Below are 17872 nucleotides of genomic sequence, written 5' to 3'. Positions count from 1 at the left end.
TTGTTTCTTAGTGGTTCTTTATATGTTGTAAAGAATTTATGATATTACATAATCATGCCTAACAAGCTGGGCTATTATTTTTCACAACCCTCACATTGCCCATCTCACCCCAAGGACCTCCCATGTCACTTGGGGCAGTCACACCCCTGCCCCGCACATGCTGCTGTCCTCCCTCATCCTCTCAGGTCTCAACACCAGGCTTGTCTGGTTTTGGAAATCCCAATTCACCCACAGGGCTCGACAGCTGCAGGCATTCCCGTGAGCTGGCCTTGGGCACATGTCCCAGCAATGACCCTGTGTAGAGGTGAGCTGGGGAAGAAATGCAGCTGCACAGGGGTCTGCTCAGCTGGTCTGCTGAAGGGGTGCCCAGGGGCAAGGGCATCATCCTGCCTTAGGGCTGTGAAGCATCCAAACATGCTTCTTTTAATGTGTTTTGTTGTAATAATTATATCTCAGCAGAAATTACACGCTCAAGACCAAGCAAATGGCAAGGTGCTTACCCTGATTTGCAGGTCTTCATTGGTAACTGAGCCTTAATTTTATGACTGGAAGTAAAAAGCTGACTCACCCTCCCCAGCTACATTCAGCACTGATGCAGGAGTTTTCTGGCTTTGCTCTGGAGGCATGACAAATATCAAGCACAATATGAATTCAAAAATCATCCAGATAAACAGCCCAGTAACAAATAGGGAAGAGTTGCTTTGGCAAAAGCTAGACAGGAACATTGGGAATTATTTTTAACTACAACAATCACTATCGAATGGCTGGAAGGATGGTAGAAGTGCAGTGTTATTACACTGTGCAAAATTTGAGGTAATTTTTTCCTAGAATTTGCTTTGTTTCCCTCATATTATTGAATTCACCAGTCTGTCTAGAATTCCTCTTGCAAAAAACATAAACAACCTGGAAATGGAGGAAATCAGTAAATCCAACTTAACATTAAACCCCTCAGACAAATGAAGCTGTGAAGGTTTGACGATGGCTCTGGCTGCTCATGGGCAGCAGGAGCCCTGTGTTGCTGACTAGAGTCACTCAGTGTGTCTTGCCCACACTGCAGCTATGGGGTTTGGGGCTGCTCATGTAGGATTGTGGCTCTTGTCTCCACAGGTCCATTTCCAAATGGCTTTAATTAAAAGAAAGACAGTAATGTCTTTCTGACCAAGACAAAGCTAGGTGGAATAAGGATGCTCTGGATGTGCCCCATGAACCAGCCCAGCCGTGAAGCTGACAGCTTCGCAGGGTGCAGTGCTGGGACATGTCACCAAGGACTCGGGCTCACAGGTCAGTCATGTTTGCCATACACGAGTGTGCTGCTTTGCAGCTCAGAGGAGTAGATTTTGCACATCACGATTAATTCTCCCAGGCATGTGAGCGCTGGACAGAACAATTACAGCTGTGGACGGTTTTATCCTCTCTGCCAAGAGCAGAAAATGGAAGGGCTGCAGAAGGAGACAGTATTATATCCTGAATCTCCTTATTTAATAGTGGAACAAAATGTACTTTCATGCCTGTGCAGTTTGCAGCAGCAAACTGAGGCTTTCTTCCTCTTACCCCAGGGTGCTTTCATTTGTTCTGCCAGCCCATTCCCTGTCAGTCAAAGAATATACATTATTAATGTATAGACTAAATGCTGTTTTCACTCATCCCTTTGCTTGCAAAAGCACCGCATACATGAAGAAGACAAGGAGAATTTCACCCCAAGATTTTAATCATGTCACACTGATCAATTGGTTTAACACAGATTTAAATGGGGAACTTTTTGTTCTGATTTTTTGGGGTGTTTTAATTACCAAAAGGGTTATTGTTTGGAAGGTGAATACCCTGGTAGCTGCTTGAAGAAGTATCCTTGTAGATCTGTCTGAAACAGCAAAAGATTAAGACTGAAAATATATCTTTATAAATTGTGATTATAAACAGCTTGAATTTATTTTTTTTTAAGGGAAAATTTATGTGCAGGAAGAGATGGCATCTACAAAGGAAGTTTGAAATTTTGGGCTAATCCTACTCCAATTGAATCAGTACCCAAGTCATGCTTTTGCCAATTCATGGGCTCACATCAAGACATATATGAATTGTATTTATGCAGAGCCACAGTCAAGTTGAGCAAATCCAAGACCTGGCTGTTTGTGCCCAGAAAGCAGCTATGCTTTGGAAAATACAGGATACAGAACACACATGCAAGCAGCACTTTGGATAACAGTTACGGAGGACTAGGGCACATTAAATGATCCTGAGAGGTCTTTTAATTTATGACAGATGCCATGAAAGTTAAAGGGAAACGCTGCAAAACAGAGATCAGGTTCTTGCCCTGATATCCAGAATGTAAGGGCTGGACTCAGCAAGTCCTGCTCCTCTGATTTGTTCAGCACTTGAGCTATGTAGGTGGGATCCCTCACGTGGATTTTACACTGCCCACTCTCACTATGCACTGTGCTGAGAAGGAGAGTGGGCGGGCTGGGGATTCATTTCCTCTCACACAAGACATGTCTCTACAGACAGAAGGACACTAGATGAAAAATAAATGAGATGATGAAGCACAAGAAAGAGGGAGAAGCAAACAGGTTGGGCAGGAGATGCTGGAAATTCAGCAAAGCCAATCTGCAAGGTGTTGGCAGTTCAGGGCTCACTGGGGGTAAAACTAGAGTGGTAAGCCTTGACCTGGGAACTAATTACCTTAAGTTCAGGGTGTGAAACACACCCAAGGTTTTTAAAGAGTTGTCTGATTTCCCACTTCAGAACAAGGGCTGCTCAGTTCCACAGTGGTTTTAAGTGTGGGGAGAGCAGGTCAGGGCTGCTCCCAAGCCCTCCTCTCTGGGGTAACTCTTTACTAGCTGAACATTAACATTGCAGTACAAAACCTACCTGTCCACTGCTGTGCTGACGACTGCACGGCAAGCAGAGAGCAGAGGGCATTGGGGTGGTTGTGGATGTGCAGCCCTGCTCTCTGCCCCATTTGGTCCCAAGTCTTGCCCTTACATCTCTGACTTGCCAGTTCCCTGCCACTAAATAAGGCCACATGTGTGATGGAGGGCTGAAAAGGAGAAGGAGACATGGCAGAGGGAAATGTCTTAAAAAGATGCCTTTGCATGAGTTTGGGCATTAAGGATCAAGGCAGTAAATACAAATTAAAAAATATATAGTCTGAAAAGCAAAGACTTTGTGAAGTAAATGATTAACTCACTGAAGAAGAAAAAGCAAGAGCCCCTCTGCTGCTCATGAACTGTTTATCCAGTAAAGAACATAGAGAGGCAAACAAAAAGTTGTTTCAGCATCTGTCAGGTGAGACAACTTCTGTCATAGCAAGGTACCTGTTATGCAGGGGGAAGATTTGTAAACGTGATCTGAGAAGGATGGTGTGGCTGTGACCAGTGCGCATGTGGGAAGTGCCCAGAGAGCCCTGGCCATGGAGCTGGAGACAGCTGTGCCAGCTGCTGTTTGAGACCCAACTGGAGGATGCTGCAAAGGTAGCAGGTGGGAAGAAGCTAGAAAATAGTGATAGAGATCAGGAGGACAACAGGAACAGTCTGGCAGCTGCTACCAACTTCTGGGATGCAGGGTTTTGAAGAAAGGCAGTGAGGTCTAGAGGGAGGATGGTAAAAAGAGGAGGTGAATATGGAAAATCAACAGACGAGGACAACTATCTTTTGGGCAGCTTCCTGGACACCCACTCTCTAAGCAATGAGCAGGGTCGGGCCACATCTGTTGAAAGCTGTACATTAGAGGGAGGGGTGCTGCACAGAGGAGTTGCCAAGGACTTGGAAAAAAGCATTGACTAAGGAAGGCAGAAGAATTGGCAAGACTTCTAACTTGTACAAAGGGATTTAGATGGAGCCCAAACCAAGGGCTCATGTACAACCCAAAGGGATAAGATAGTTATAGCAACACAAGAAAAACTAAGGGGTAGGAGAGACATGGACAAGAGGTTAAGAGTTTTCTTTCAGGGGTATGAAGCTACAGCTTTTGGCTAGACATTCATTTGGAGATGTAGAGAAAGTGGCTGTGATTTATTCCACAGCAAAGAGGAAGATGAAGGAATTATTAGGAATAAAAATGGTGGCTGACTCATGCTTTTGGAGAGGAAAGACTTATATAGCTCTCCTAGAAAGCTAGCTGGAAATGGGGATGAGGAAAAGACTGCCATAAGAATGGAGAAATTAGAAAATTCTAGCCATTAGAAGACAAAAAAGGATTATAAATAATCATGCTGGTTTTTATGTCTTCCTAAATTAAAAAAAGGACTGCTTCTATACAATATGAATCCACAGATTGGGACCCATCTCTTAAAATAGGTGGTGTTTCCTACACCTTAGGAAAAACAGAGATGCCTTTCTCAAAAATAAACAATGTGTCCTGTACTCTGAAATCTTGTAACTAAGAAACTGACCCAAGGGTGACCACTGGGATTATTTATTTAATGTCTCTGCACACCAGTTTGCCTGAGCATGGCTTGAGACAGACCGTAAGAATCTCTGTAAGAATCTTGATTTTGAGTTAAATTCTGCACCATCTGTTTCACTGTAATCTGCTTCCATTCACTCTCTAAGGGGACAGTAACAGCTTTACTTGTTTTAAGAAGCTGGACAACTAACCTTCAGGAGGAATAACATTTCAATACTTTCTCTCATAATCAGTGTTAGCAACAAAGTCAGCAAGTTCTTGGTAGAGCTCATACCTGCCCAAGAGCGAGAGCTTTTTGCTAAGAAAATTCTGGAAGGCAGCACTTTTTGGCTGTTGAGTTCATAGCTGACAACTCTGCTTTTCTGGTGGAACTTTTCAATGTTCCCATTCCTCTGTTCTAGTCTCGAACAGGGACTGCTTTCATTGGGTCTTCCTGTTCACTTCCTTCTACAGAGCTTCCTGGAAATGGAAGGACTTCCATTCTCTCCCTGCTAGCTCTACAGCATGTCATCTCCTGGAGTCAAATTCTGGTCAAAAGCAGCTCATAAGTGTACAGTGAAGTCTCAGCATCAGTTTTGTTTAAGTTGCCATCCAGATTTTCCCTTCCTGAGACACCAATTATGTACAAGCCTGCTCAAGAGTACTTGAGAAGATGAGGATCTGGGTAAGGATCAATGCAGCATGTGGAGGTCTGGCATAGACAACCACAACAAGGAGGGATGGAAGAGGAACAAAAAACCAAAACAGTCAAGCACTTAGCACATTCATTACCACATTAGAGGGATGGTGTTTCGGTACTTGCAAAGTATCTGTCATGGGTGCCACATAAAGGACAATCTCTTCAAGACATTGTTAGTTTATTGCCTTTAAATGGACCTTGACCATCATTAGCAGTCAATCAATTCTGAGCCAGCCTCAAGTGCTCAAAAGCAAACATTTCATGTAAGCAAATGCACAGTGAACTGTTATTACAGTCTCTAACCTGAATCCTACCTTTCCCTCTTCTCCTTTCCTCATGCAGCTATCAAGGGAAAGATGTTTGCTGATCTCTTGCAGAAATACTGACTCCCTGCTGCTTCCCTGCTCCCAGACACAACCTGGCACCTCTGTTTGTCAGACTCTTCCAGGGGCTCACTTGCCCATACTCTGCAAAGGGACTCAGTATTAGGTGCTTCAGCGTGAGTTCTCCTTCCTGACTAAAGGAATACAAGCACCAATGCAAATATGTCTTGTGGTTTAGGCATTTCTCAAGTGTTTCTCTAGCGCCCAGCACTGCAGGATGTTATTTTGCAGCTCTAAACCACCACCCTGCCCCATAATCACAGAGAGCATTTTCTCTACCCAGCTGCCTATTTTCACAAATAGGAACAACAGGATTGCCTTTAAGATACCTCCCTTTCTGCAGTTTTGGCTGTCCTTAGCCAAGGGTTTTAGCCAGGGCCAGTTAGACAGGACCAGTTACATTGCTTGTGTGGTTCCACGAGCCTCATGTTGAGAGGGTGGCAGTAGTCAGGAGAGCAGCCCAGAAAGCACCAGGTTGCTTCTGTCCCTTTGTAGGGAGTGAAAGGTGAAGTCTGGCTGCCCCTGACTAAAAATAAACAGCACAGTCAAGGCAGAATTAGCACTTAGTAGCTTTACACTGGACGTTTTTATTGTTGCATGGTTGTGCTCCTACATATTCACCCATTCCAAGTGGGGAAGTGGGGGGGACAACACAGAGATGTCTGGGTCCTGAGAAAACACCTGGACTCACAGAGCAAGCAAGAGGTAATTAATTTCAGAATTGTCTAAGAGAGTGGTATCCAAATCTCTGTCCCTGGGGCACTAGCCTCTCTGAGGTCCACAGAGTCATGCTGGCCACACAGTGTTTCCAATCAAAAGGCTTATGATAAAAGACCAGGAGAAATTTTGAGGACTGACAGTCACTACAGACCAAGAAAATCCTATAACTTTTATCAATTACAATTTGTAAAGTCTGTCTTGGTATAGCACTGTATGTTTTCTAGGACAGAATACAGCATCTCCCTGCCTCCAGAAATTGTCTTCTGATATACAGACGTCAGTATAATACACTGATTTTAGTAACATATGTGATTTAGAGATTTTACAAAGGTGTTCAAGCTAGCTGCTTTCTGCACATGCATGCGAATATTTAGCACATGACAAAATTAAGTTCCTGCTGACTTCAGTGATGCACAATTCAATTATTGTTTGATAAAAATACAGGCAGGCTTTGTCCACTTAGAAAGCAGCCCAGAAGCTGAGAAGTTGTCCTCCTCCGCTAGTGGCGATTATGATCCACTGTCACATTCTTTCAGCTGCATAACAGCTCTTGCTTTCAGATGCAGAACAGCAAATTCTTTGAAAGATTTACTGCAGCAGGAAAAAGCAGCTATTTACTATTTCTTAACTTTACTTAATATGGTCCTCAATAAACACTATTTCTTAGATCTCACTAAGAAAATTATTCTCTTCTAGCATTGATCTGATTCTTCAAGAACAGAACATGCAACTGCATTAAGCGTTATTGTAACAGAAAGTGAGTAATGACCATAAAAATAATTCTGAATACCAGCAGGACACATTCAAACATTTTAGACTTTTGTGGGTTTTTTTTTCAGAAGACATCATTCTTCAATTATTCCTTTGGTTGGAAATACTTAGTTTTCACTCTTCAAAGGATCTACAAATATTCAAAATAAAGCAACCATATTTTTGCAAAATATGCAGTGAGCATTTACAGCTAAAGAAACATGTAACAAAAGAGCGATAAAACTATCAGCAGGTAATGGCTACTGGAATTTGAAGGCACATCAGGAATAAGAAGTTAAAAATTAAGGCCTATCCTGATGGCCTGTGAGTATCCTGGCAATTAACATGCATTTGTTTTCCAAGCATACTTTCATTTTGCAAAGCACCAAATAAGACACAAAGGCAGCTTGGGTATTACACTCTTATCAGTAAACTAAGGGTAAAGAAGACAGACACAATATACTCTTGTGAGGGGTTGGATTGCATTGGCATCCATATGGAAAAGACAGGCAGCAATGATTAGTCTTGAAAACCAGAGGAAGAAATGGCCAGAGTGGTGTCTGGAGAAGAGTCACTCAACCATTTAGTCTAATTAGTGCTATGCAGTTTTATATACAGCATAACAGCTATGGCACATTCAGGAGATTTATCAGGCCAGCCTGGTCCTTCTCACTGCCAGCATGCAGGTAAGTAAATACTCATCAGAGCTCAAACTTTAATGAGATGCTCTGGCACGTTTGGGACCTTGAACTGATCAGGATGGAGTACATAAAGCTTCTGACAGCTTCACAGTGGGCAAACTGTGTAAAAAAAACAAAAAGGATTTTCAAAGAGTGGGCCTCCATGGTTGCAGATTTAAGGGTGTGGATCCTGACTGACTGGGTTTTAGATGGCTCAAAAGTCAACACAGTAACACCTTCAATAGCAGAGTCTAAAAACACAGCTGAGGTTCTAAAAGGCAGATACAAAGCCTATAAATATCTATGGAAGGATAAAGTTAAGTATAGGTCCATTACCTGATGAGGAAGGGAAAAAAAATTAGAAGATAAGATTCACAAATAAGTAATAAACAGTATTTTTTACTTCAGTCAAAAGTTAACTAAATATGTTAAGAAGTTAAAAGAGTAAGCTAAAATAGGCAGAGGACTTTGATGGAATTCAAGCTGGCAACAACTAATTACTCCTACGCTAGGATGCTCCAGCAATCAGCCACATCATTAAAGATCATGACTGCTGCTCTCTGAGAACTCATAGAGCATAGAAAAGAGCCCAAGAAAGTAGTGGGACAAGCACAAGGAATTTAAAAACAAAGGGACTCTGTCAGTCAACCTAAATCTGGAAAAAAGGCTAGAATCATTTTTATAAAAATCTCTTAGTAAACGCATAAGGAAAAGTAACCCAGCAACAGCCAGACAACAAGGATTTGTCAGGAATAAAGTATGCCGTACCCCACTACCATCCATCCCCTTCTTTGTGAAAATCACCCTGGTGCCCACAGGCACACAAGATCCCAAATCTCCCTGTTGTTGTAAAGGACTTTGACATTGTCAGTTTGTGAAGTTCTCACAGGTGAAATACAGAGCTCCAACCCATATTGACCACAAAAAGCAGTTCCCAAAGGCTTACTGGGAACCTGTGAAGTTACTCAAGCAGGGTCCTGCAAGGCTATGCCTGGGATCCATCCCATCCGTGTGTTCATGAAAAACACAGACTAAAGAGTAAAAGAGTACATCTGGAAGACTCCCCCCTGATACCACACCTGGATGAACTGTAAACAGTTTGGTCTGAGATCCATTAAAGAGAGCTAAGTGGACACTAAATAGAGGGACACAGTGGAGATTATTAGTGGTACCAAAATGCATCTAGGATGTTGGTGCGAAAAGGCTAATATAATTCCAGTGTATGTTAACAGAATGCAAGTGCCAGAGGTTAGTTGTCCCAGCTACTCTGCACTAGCCTCAACCAGCTCTTTGGGTCACATTTTGAACCATACAATTTAAGAGCACAGACTGGAGAGGATCCAGAGCATCAGCAATTGCTTGAGTTAGATTATGTGACCTATGAAGAGTGATTCAATTAACTGGGTTTATTTTGAAGACTAGAAGGAGAACACAATAGCAATGTTCAAATGAAGGCACTATTCGTCACATCTATTGCCAATGAGAACAGTAAGCAATTGACTTAACTCGCAGGGATAAACTCTTGCTGTGGTAACTCTCCAGTTGTGCAGTTAAGCATGCTGCTTACAAGGTCATGTCATCCTTTTCATTGGAAGCCTTTAAGAGTTAGAGAAACGCTTGTTAGTTAGTCTTAGCAGATTTGATCCAATTTCAGAGCAAGGAGATGGTCTAGATAACTTACTGAGATTTCCGTTAATCCATACTCCTCTGAAAGACCTCCTGCATTCAGTAAATTTTGCACACTGTAATTTTGTAACAGCTACAGAGAAGGAACACACATGTACGTTTGCCATGCCATCAAAGTGCTGCATGGATCTTGAATTTATATATTTAATGGACAGTATTTTTCAAAGGAAAGCTGTGCCATATTTCCTGAAAAAAGTGAGACACAGACAGAACAGATTTCTGTTAGATAACCACGTTGGGACAACTATAGATTCCTCCTTTCCCAGGAACCCCAATGCTAAAAGCTACATAAGAGAATTATAAAACATGCATGCAACCTAATCCACTTTTTTTTTAAAGTTACCAAGATAACACAACTCGAGAGTTGTGAGTCTATTGTGCCATATCTATATAAAAACTGTAACACAATAGACAATGTATTAAAAGATTTCAAAATAATTTAAAAAATGGACAGTAAAATTCCACAGACAGCACTTCACACCCTCCCACTGTTTGAACTAGAGCAACATCGCTGATGATGCTACAGAATATGTAAAATCACAAACTGAATAGCAGTGCAAACATGAGTTTTGGAGCTGAATTCAAAGTCCACTGCAAAACCTGTAAGGTTCTAAATAAGTAAATCAAAGGCCCCCAAATTACACACAGCAGATGACTGGGTAGACAGAAACACAAGCTGACCTTTAGTTTGTTTGTGGATTATGTAGGACTAATTTAGTTTACTGGTCAGACCCTGGAAGACTAGGCTTCTAGTAAAGCCCAGTAATTCCCAACTTGTTTCTGTGAAAATAGGAAACAAAACAGACCTCAAGCCTATCATTTTTTGATGATAAAAGACATTCCACTTAATAGCTCTTCTTATCAAGATGGGAAAACTGTTCAATACAGTTTACAGAAATGCTACAAATTCCTTCATTACTATGTGGTTTGCAAACAGCCTGTGGTCATTAGCTTTACTTACTTGAGCTGAAGTGTTTTCAGCAAATAACTAAAAGGGATAGTCTCCAAGGATGTTTCAAGAGCGCTGTATAAAACCAACTATTTCCCTAAGGCTATGCAGCAACTGTCTTCAACTTTTATTTCAGATCTTTCACACAGTTTTTTGATAACAACAAACCAGAAGCCCTTCAACAGTGTAAAGCAGACGTAAAGAAACAAGCCTAAGTAAGTCTGATTAACAAAATTGCAAAACTGTTCTTGATTATTCAATAGTCTCCAAGATGGCTTCACCATAATCACACCTTCTTTTACTCCAAGATCTAAAGTGAGACATTTTTTCAGAACATTTTAAGTGTCGCTTAAAATGTGATTTCAGATGCTGCTTAAAGAGATTCCCAGAAGATGTGGGCTTCTGAAAATCCAAAATCACTCTTTAAAGTTGTTCCACAAGTATCCATGACAGCTGATGTCCATACTGACACCATAAAACCCCTTTACCTGAATGCTGACCCTGCACAAAGATGAATCTTTCTCAAGGAAACACAGGAAGCTTTCCATGCCTTTTTTCTTTCTTGCACAGTTAGACAGCTTCAAGTTCCATGGCTGTCCACAGCCAGGAAATTAATTTTCTAGGTGCAGCAATACTTGATCTTAAAAGCAGGCAGGAAATACGACATTTTACATTTTACATTTTTAATTCTCTTTAATCAGACACATTACAACACACAACTGTGTCTTTAGCCAGGTACCAGGGTGTGTTACCTCCAGATCAGGAAGAGATGATGGAGAACTAGTCCTTCCACTGACCTTTTAGGTATAAGGAGTATTGCAGATAATTCTAAATGAGGACTATTCCCACATTTGGGACAGCCTTTATAACATTTCAGTCATAGCTTTCATTTAGTTCTGTAATTGAGATTACAGCTATTGTAGCTAGGGATCTTATTGAACCAAGTATCATGCTTTCCTTCCAATAATAGAAGCCCCATCGTTTCATAAGGTATTTTCAACTTGAGCATCATGGAGTTTTGAAAACACAGTTCTAACTGAAGTTAATCATCCCACTACTGATGCAGCTTTCCAACTCTTCAGTGCTCATTAAGAGAGATTGTTTATGAAACAAAGTCTTTTTATTTAATGCTACACAATCTGAATTGAAGGAATAGAACATATACTTCACCTCAGGACCAAGCTATAGGGATACATCCCCAAACATTTTTCAAAGTAAAACCAGATTATCAAATACCAATCAGCGCAAGAAACATCTTTATCCATTTGCACTCAGCGTATTCTTAGACAAACTACAGCATTAGAACATTGCAGTACCTCTCCCCCATACAGCACAAAGGTCAAGAGCAGATTTCTTGCCTTGTGGAGCCAGTTTGTTGGGATATATGTATTGATAACATTAAAGAAAAATAAATCAAGCGTTACATTCTCATGTCAGGTGTACAAGTGCAGTAGTGGATTACGCTGAGGAGAATAACATTATCTATAAAAGTTAAGTGGTATACAGGTTATCCCAGAGTGACTATAATACAGAGTAACTTTATGCCAAAGTAAGTATTTACAGAGATACTGTCACAGCAAAGAGGACAGGAAGCTAGTCTCACAGAAGTAGTTCAATAAAGAGCAAATGAGTGGATGAAGACAAAGGCTTTGACTTTATATAATAAAATACCAAGTGCATTCTTTTAAGTGAATGAGTCTTTGAGACTATGGTCCTAGATTTTAGGAAGCCATTTGAAGGCCAGATGTACAGTCCTGCTGCATAGCAAGGGTTAGTTGGACTGCCAGAATTTTTACATCTATTGTAAACTCGCAAATCCCAGCAATTCTAGTATTGCTTCTTACTGCAGGGTCAAAACTAAAGCTCTTAAATAAGCCCCCTCCAAATGCCAAAGATGGAAATTTGTAAATCAGACCTTCTAGCACAATTCAGATGTTTTTCCACTTCTGTGCTGTACATCCGGGATTAGAACTCAGCCTAGAACAGTTTAAAGATAATTATGTTTATCAGCTCAAATGTTCTTGGCCAGTTATTATCCAGCTTTTTCTTATCAATGCAACTTTAATCACATCTGATTTCTTTAAGTAGCCATATTATTTTAGTTACTTTGGCTCTTTTCCAACACTCTTATTTTAAGCTGGCTGTGAAGGAAGGTTATTAATGGCTGGCTACTTTACGTATTTCTTGAAGAGAGAAATAACCAGACAGATTTGAGGGGGAACATGTGTGGTTGACTGCTCAAAATATCATTAAAAATATTTTCAAACCCATTTTTCAGCTAAGAGCAGATCTGCTCTAACCTAGTATTTGCAAGCATTTTTCAAGTCAGCATACCCAGAAGCATTCAAACCTGCCACCCCTCAGCTTCCTCAGTCATCTACCTAAATAGAAAGGATAAAAGCATAACCAGAGTCTCTCCAGTGCATGACTTAAAGGAATATGATCCCTCACAATAAAGGAATCCCATTTGAAATGGCTTGCAGTATTTAGGTTCCAATACCCAGGACAAAAATGTAGGAGGAAGTCTCATGATTCTCATGCAGCTGCTTGGGCAAGTGCTGTGCCTTGAGCCATCAGCTTGACCACTAGTGGCTGGGCTCAGGCAGACAGCACATTGGACAGTAAATATGAGCAGCTTCCCTTTCCATTTTAATTTACTGTAATGTACATTACTTTCAGTGGAATGATACTGCTCATGTTTTGGCAGGATGGGGAAAATTCCACTTTTGTCTTTTTTATTATTTTATAAGGCAGATAATGCAGAAAGTTGAAACAGAATTTCTACAAGGAGTTAATCTGTGATATTGTAAAATCAAAGTACTACTTTATTAAGTGAGTTATTTTACACAATATGAACATCAATATAATTACAATTGTAAAAAAATTTTTATAACAAGTATGGACTGATTTTTCAGGATTTCCAAATAGGGCACAACTGTACATTTACACAGAATTGTCTTTTCAAGAAGCCCAAGAGGGAACAGCATAAAAATATGAATGTTTCTGTAGCCCCTTCATTTTTGCTGATCAACAGTTTTAGAAAAGCAGCTGCAGGTTTGTTATGTAAGGTCTGACAGTAGAAGAGTCAATAGGTGTCATGACTTCACCTATAAAAAACAAGAACAACTCAGTTAAGCTGAACCGTTACACAATGCTGCTTATCTCTGCGTGAATGAAATACCATAATACTGCTTTTTAACTCATTTCAGCCTTTTATTATAACCACTTTCAGTTACAGCCTAACAACTGGCTACTTCTACAGTTAAGTTTTGTATTTGAATGCAGAAAAATCTGCATTCACCTGTATATCAAGAACAAAAAGGCTCAATTGTTGGAAATATCCTAAATTACTGTCTCCATTACATGTTTTGTAGCGACAGATTGTATTTATGTATTTTGTTTAAAGCAAAACTAACATTTCAAAGCAAGAACAAAATAATGAAGTATTCCTACAACACTAAGAATGAAGATTTGAAATAACATTAATCCCTTTTAAAATGACCTCTGTGCACACTGAAATGCCACAGCCATTTCACCCACGTAAGTACTAGCTTGCTTCTTGCTTCTCCTTTCAACAGTTCAGGGGTCTAACTTTAACCTACAGTAATTTTTATATTAAAAGAAATGAAGTAAGTTTTAAGTCCCAGTTGTTGGTGGTAAAAAAACTGATTCATAATACAGCTTTCTCAGATAATCAAATTAAAAATTAAGGTAATGACCTGTAGACAACTTTACGCCTGAACATCAGCCAATTCTGGAGGAAGTGGAGTCTTAGGATGCTTGCTTTCAAAGTGCTGTTTGAAGGTCTTGGGATCCGGCATTTGAGTCTGATTAAAGAGAGACATTAAACTTTATGCACAGTATAAGTGTTAAAGAATGCTACAAAACCTATTCCCCACTATGTTTTATTTTCTTTTCCCTGAAGCAAACTGTCTCCTCAGTGACACTGCTCTAGTGACAGAAGCACCTCTAATTTAGCTGCAGGGTAGGACAGAGTATTTAACCTCCTATTTTCAGAGGTGCTTTTAAGCACTACTATCACACAGTTTTGGCACATCCATCAATGGTGCTATTCTTGCTAGGTATCTCCCTGCATATCTTACACTTCATATGTTGCTTTGGTGGAAAACCTCCTTACTATCTTCTTTTTCAACACCTTAAATGTTTATCCTTTTCAGAATCAAATCTTTATGAAAGCTATTTCTTTTGTTTATCAATAGGCCAAAAAGTTATATGGCACGAACTGATTCCCTACTTGGCACCAGCTATCTCAGACCTTTGCTACAACACAGTTGCAGACATCCACTGCCCAAAGTGATGGATGCTGCAGCCTGATTTCACAACAAGTACTTAAGGGAGCAACCCTTAATCTGGAATCTTATCTAAGACATTTAAAGTGACAAATCTATTCTGGGACTGACCATTTAAATGAAAACGGCAAGTTATGCTTCAGTTCCAAACCGAGCACATTCAGGAAAACCAGCCAGAAGGAAATGTACAATCTGATTAGAGCTTGCATTTCTGTTCTCTTGTCAAGTAAGTTATTCTGGCAAAAGTTACTGTGTATCAAACTTACACTAAAGCTTTTGGCACCACCGCTTTTCCTCTCTGCATCAACATCAGTAACAAGTGATTCTAAGATGGGCCAATTCCATCACAAAAAAAGTATGTTTCCTTTTGGAGATTGAACAGGAAGCAATCTCGCACTTTTCAAACTTTGTATCTCACACTAACAGCACATACAGACCACTGCAACACAAAAGGCAAAATAACTACCCAAACTGGACCTGTACATGCCCTCTGATTTTCTCCTATCTCAATTATCAGTACAGCTGAATCTGTAAGCAAGTCACGTAACAGATGCAAATGCTTCTTATAGCTACAAGCTCGACAACCACTTTAAGTATTTTAGTTTCCACTATACAATCTTCTAAAAATTCTGCTCTAGGCTGGAAGACAGACCTCCCTACAATACTATTTTGACTTCGGTTCCTCTTACCCTACAGACAGTGCAGGTATATATCAAGGCAGCCTTGGCTGCAGCCTTCTGATCATGTCCTTGTTTCTTTTTTTGCTCAGCTTGCTTTTTGGCATTTTTCTGCTGCGACTGAATCTTCTGCTGTCCACGAGCCATATCTACAAACAAAAAGAAGACATTTAGTCTACAAACATGAGAAACTACTGCTGCTATCTGACTCAGGAGCTGTAACAATGAGCACAATGCAGTCATGCACTCTGTCCACAAGGCCTACAACTCCCATAACTCAAACACAGACATCTGTTCTTCACTATGTAAAGACTCTGGGTTTAGTGTCCCTTTTAAAATACACACCAGAATTATTAGGCCATTCTAAGGTTTCTTCCTCTACAAAGATTCAAGGTCTACTTTTGAAAAGTGTTTTCAATTGTCAGAATAATTAAAAGTTTCCTTTGCAGTTAATAGAACTTATTCTCTATTTCCAAAGGGACAGAAAAATTCTGGGGGTTTGTTGTTATTTTCTTTTTTTCCTTAAAGCTTACGACTCAGCCTTTATTTCTGGAACTTGAAACAAGTTTCAAGAAAGGCAAATCGAAGTATTACTTGAGGTGTATCAGTGTCTTTTGGTGTAGGTGCTTGTGAGCTGCTTTGAAGTTGGGAACACCAAGAACAACAGGTCACCCCTCTTTATTGAAGGATATTTTTACAAGTGGCCATCTTTTTTATTTTCAGCCAACGTTACATGCTTATGTATTTCTTGAAAAGAAATAAAATCGCTCCCATCAGAAGCCATTACTCTACATAACACAGGAGCATAAAGAAAGCAAATGTTATTGCCATATGCCACGACAATGTCCACCAGAAGAAGAAATGAGATGCAAGAGTCACATTTCAGGGAGCATCAAGACATCGCATATGCAATGCTCCAATAGCAATGCTCCACCTGCACCCAGCCCACCAGAGACACCCAATTCAGCCTGTGCCCCACCCCAAGAGCAGACACCAGGCAGGATTTGGGCACACCAACGGAGCACGATTCAGAGTGTGGTTATGTAACCCAGCAGCCCAATTTCTGCTGTTGCCTTTCTCTCAGTCCCTCACAGTCCAGGCACGATCCAGTTGTGCAGCTCTCTCAGAAGCACAACACTGACTGCCCAAGCACAGCACAGCCAGTGAAGTCCATTGTTCTCAGGACAACTAGCAAAGTCTAGTGTTCCCAGGAGGACGGCTGCTTGGTCACTGCCCCTCCACATGACCTGGGCACTTGCTCCAAGTTTGGCAGTCGTGGCACAGGCCACTCTGCAGCTACACCAGGCCTGTCATGCGGTCCTTCCCACCAGGGCAGGCAGCCTCCGGCTGCGAGAGAAAGGCCTATCCAAACAGTGACTGACCTCCAGTAAATACGTGTGAAAAGCCCATAAAACCATTACGAAAATGAAGTCTATATGAAACACCAACATGTGAAAATTCACTGGTACTGTGAGAATTTCTGGACAGGTAACATCACAGTGCCTAACAGCAAAACAACGGTCCCGAGACCCAGAACAGCTCCTGTGGACTGAGAGGCACCTCTCGGCCACAGCCTGCTTCTTTCACTGTATCAACCACCACCATGTAACCAACCCTCTGCAGAAGCACTACAGTACCTCTTCAGTGTTCGCTCCCCTTCAGTTTCTCTAAAAGAGAATTTAGAAGTCCATATGGCTAACAAAACTGAACATAACACAAATTCCATTAAAAAGCACATAGAAATACATGTAGCATTCAACAGTTTTCATAAGATACAGCATTGCCTGTTAATAGACTAAAAATATCAGTCTGTGTTTCACTGTATGCCACAGCTACTCCAGAACACCCCAGCCAGGGCCTCACACTGTTTATATACAGCATGGCTCAACCAGAACACTGGATTCCCATTTAAAATTTTAAAATAAGGAAAAAAAATGCAATATTGCCAATAGCTTTGCATACACTGGAAAGAACTGTAGGTTTTATTTCACTTCTATTTTACCAGCATTAAAGCAATCCTACAGAATTCAGGAGGGTCCCAACAGAAAACAAGCAGATGTAACAAAAAATAATTCTTTGCACAAAGTGTTTGCATATTACTTTGTATTTTAGTGCCTTGATAAGCAGTACATTGCAACAGTCAACCACACTGAGCTTTTGTATGTACTTGGCAACTGCTGGTTTTAATTAAGTCACAGACAAGAAAATATGACCAAAAACATCTGCTCAAAAGTATCAACCACCATACTATGCCCGAGACGAAAAATCCAAGAGTTTAAATACTGAAAGTTACATTAATACAGCTGACAGTGTACCTGAAACACAAAGAAAATTAAGATTTAAATTATCATTACTCTAAAAAAGTTACAAAAATAACCCCAAAACTCGTTTAAAAGAATGGTGAGCTCATCAACAAAGCTAAATCAGTATTTCAATTGCTCAACGCAGGTAAGTGTTGTTTTCCTTATGAGGCACACCCTCACAGAGTCCAGCAGACCGGCCGGCTGCCTCCAAATAAAGAACGCGTGAGCACGTAGGACACCGAACACATGGAAAAAAAAATCCGATACCAAACCGTAACAGGATTTTTTGCTGCCAAGTCACAGCAGCAGCAGCAGCAGCAGCGCGGGCACCGCGGCT

The 17872-nt window shown here is 40.7% G+C and overlaps 1 protein-coding gene across 2 annotated transcripts; it reads right to left on the bottom strand.

The window, feature by feature from the left end:
• Window positions 1–10349: 10349 nt before the first annotated feature.
• ZNF706 (zinc finger protein 706) lies at window positions 10350–15435 on the bottom strand. 2 transcript variants are annotated; one of them, XM_018077987.1, is made up of 3 exons: window positions 15245–15401; window positions 13965–14072; window positions 10350–12222 (listed from the first exon to the last, which is right to left on the bottom strand). In XM_018077987.1, the coding sequence occupies exons 1-2, from the start codon at window positions 15377–15379 to the stop codon at window positions 13977–13979; spliced, it is 231 nt and encodes a 76-aa protein (XP_017933476.1). In that variant the 5' UTR covers window positions 15380–15401; the 3' UTR covers window positions 10350–12222; window positions 13965–13976. The 2 variants fall into 2 exon arrangements, with proteins under 2 accessions (XP_017933476.1, XP_008922277.1); XM_008924029.2 differs by lacking the exon at window positions 10350–12222 and adding an exon at window positions 13037–13352 and having other exon boundaries at window positions 15245–15435.
• Window positions 15436–17872: the final 2437 nt, after the last annotated feature.

Source organism: Manacus vitellinus, unplaced genomic scaffold (genome assembly GCF_001715985.3).
Source record: "Manacus vitellinus isolate BGI_N305 unplaced genomic scaffold, ASM171598v3 scaffold_1_pilon, whole genome shotgun sequence".
NCBI lineage: Eukaryota > Metazoa > Chordata > Aves > Passeriformes > Pipridae > Manacus > Manacus vitellinus.
Note: the sequence above shows the minus strand (reverse complement) of the source record. Positions and strands in the feature narration are given on the sequence as shown.

Excerpts from the sequence above, each read along its gene's own strand:
- ZNF706 (XM_008924029.2), bottom strand. The coding sequence starts at position 15,379 with ATGGCTCGTGGACAGCAGAAGATTCAGTCGCAGCAGAAAAATGCCAAA. Across the intron at positions 14,073-15,244 it reads ATACCTGCACTGTCTGTAGG|ACTCAAATGCCGGATCCCAA; the intron begins GTAAGAGGAACC and ends CTCTTTAATCAG.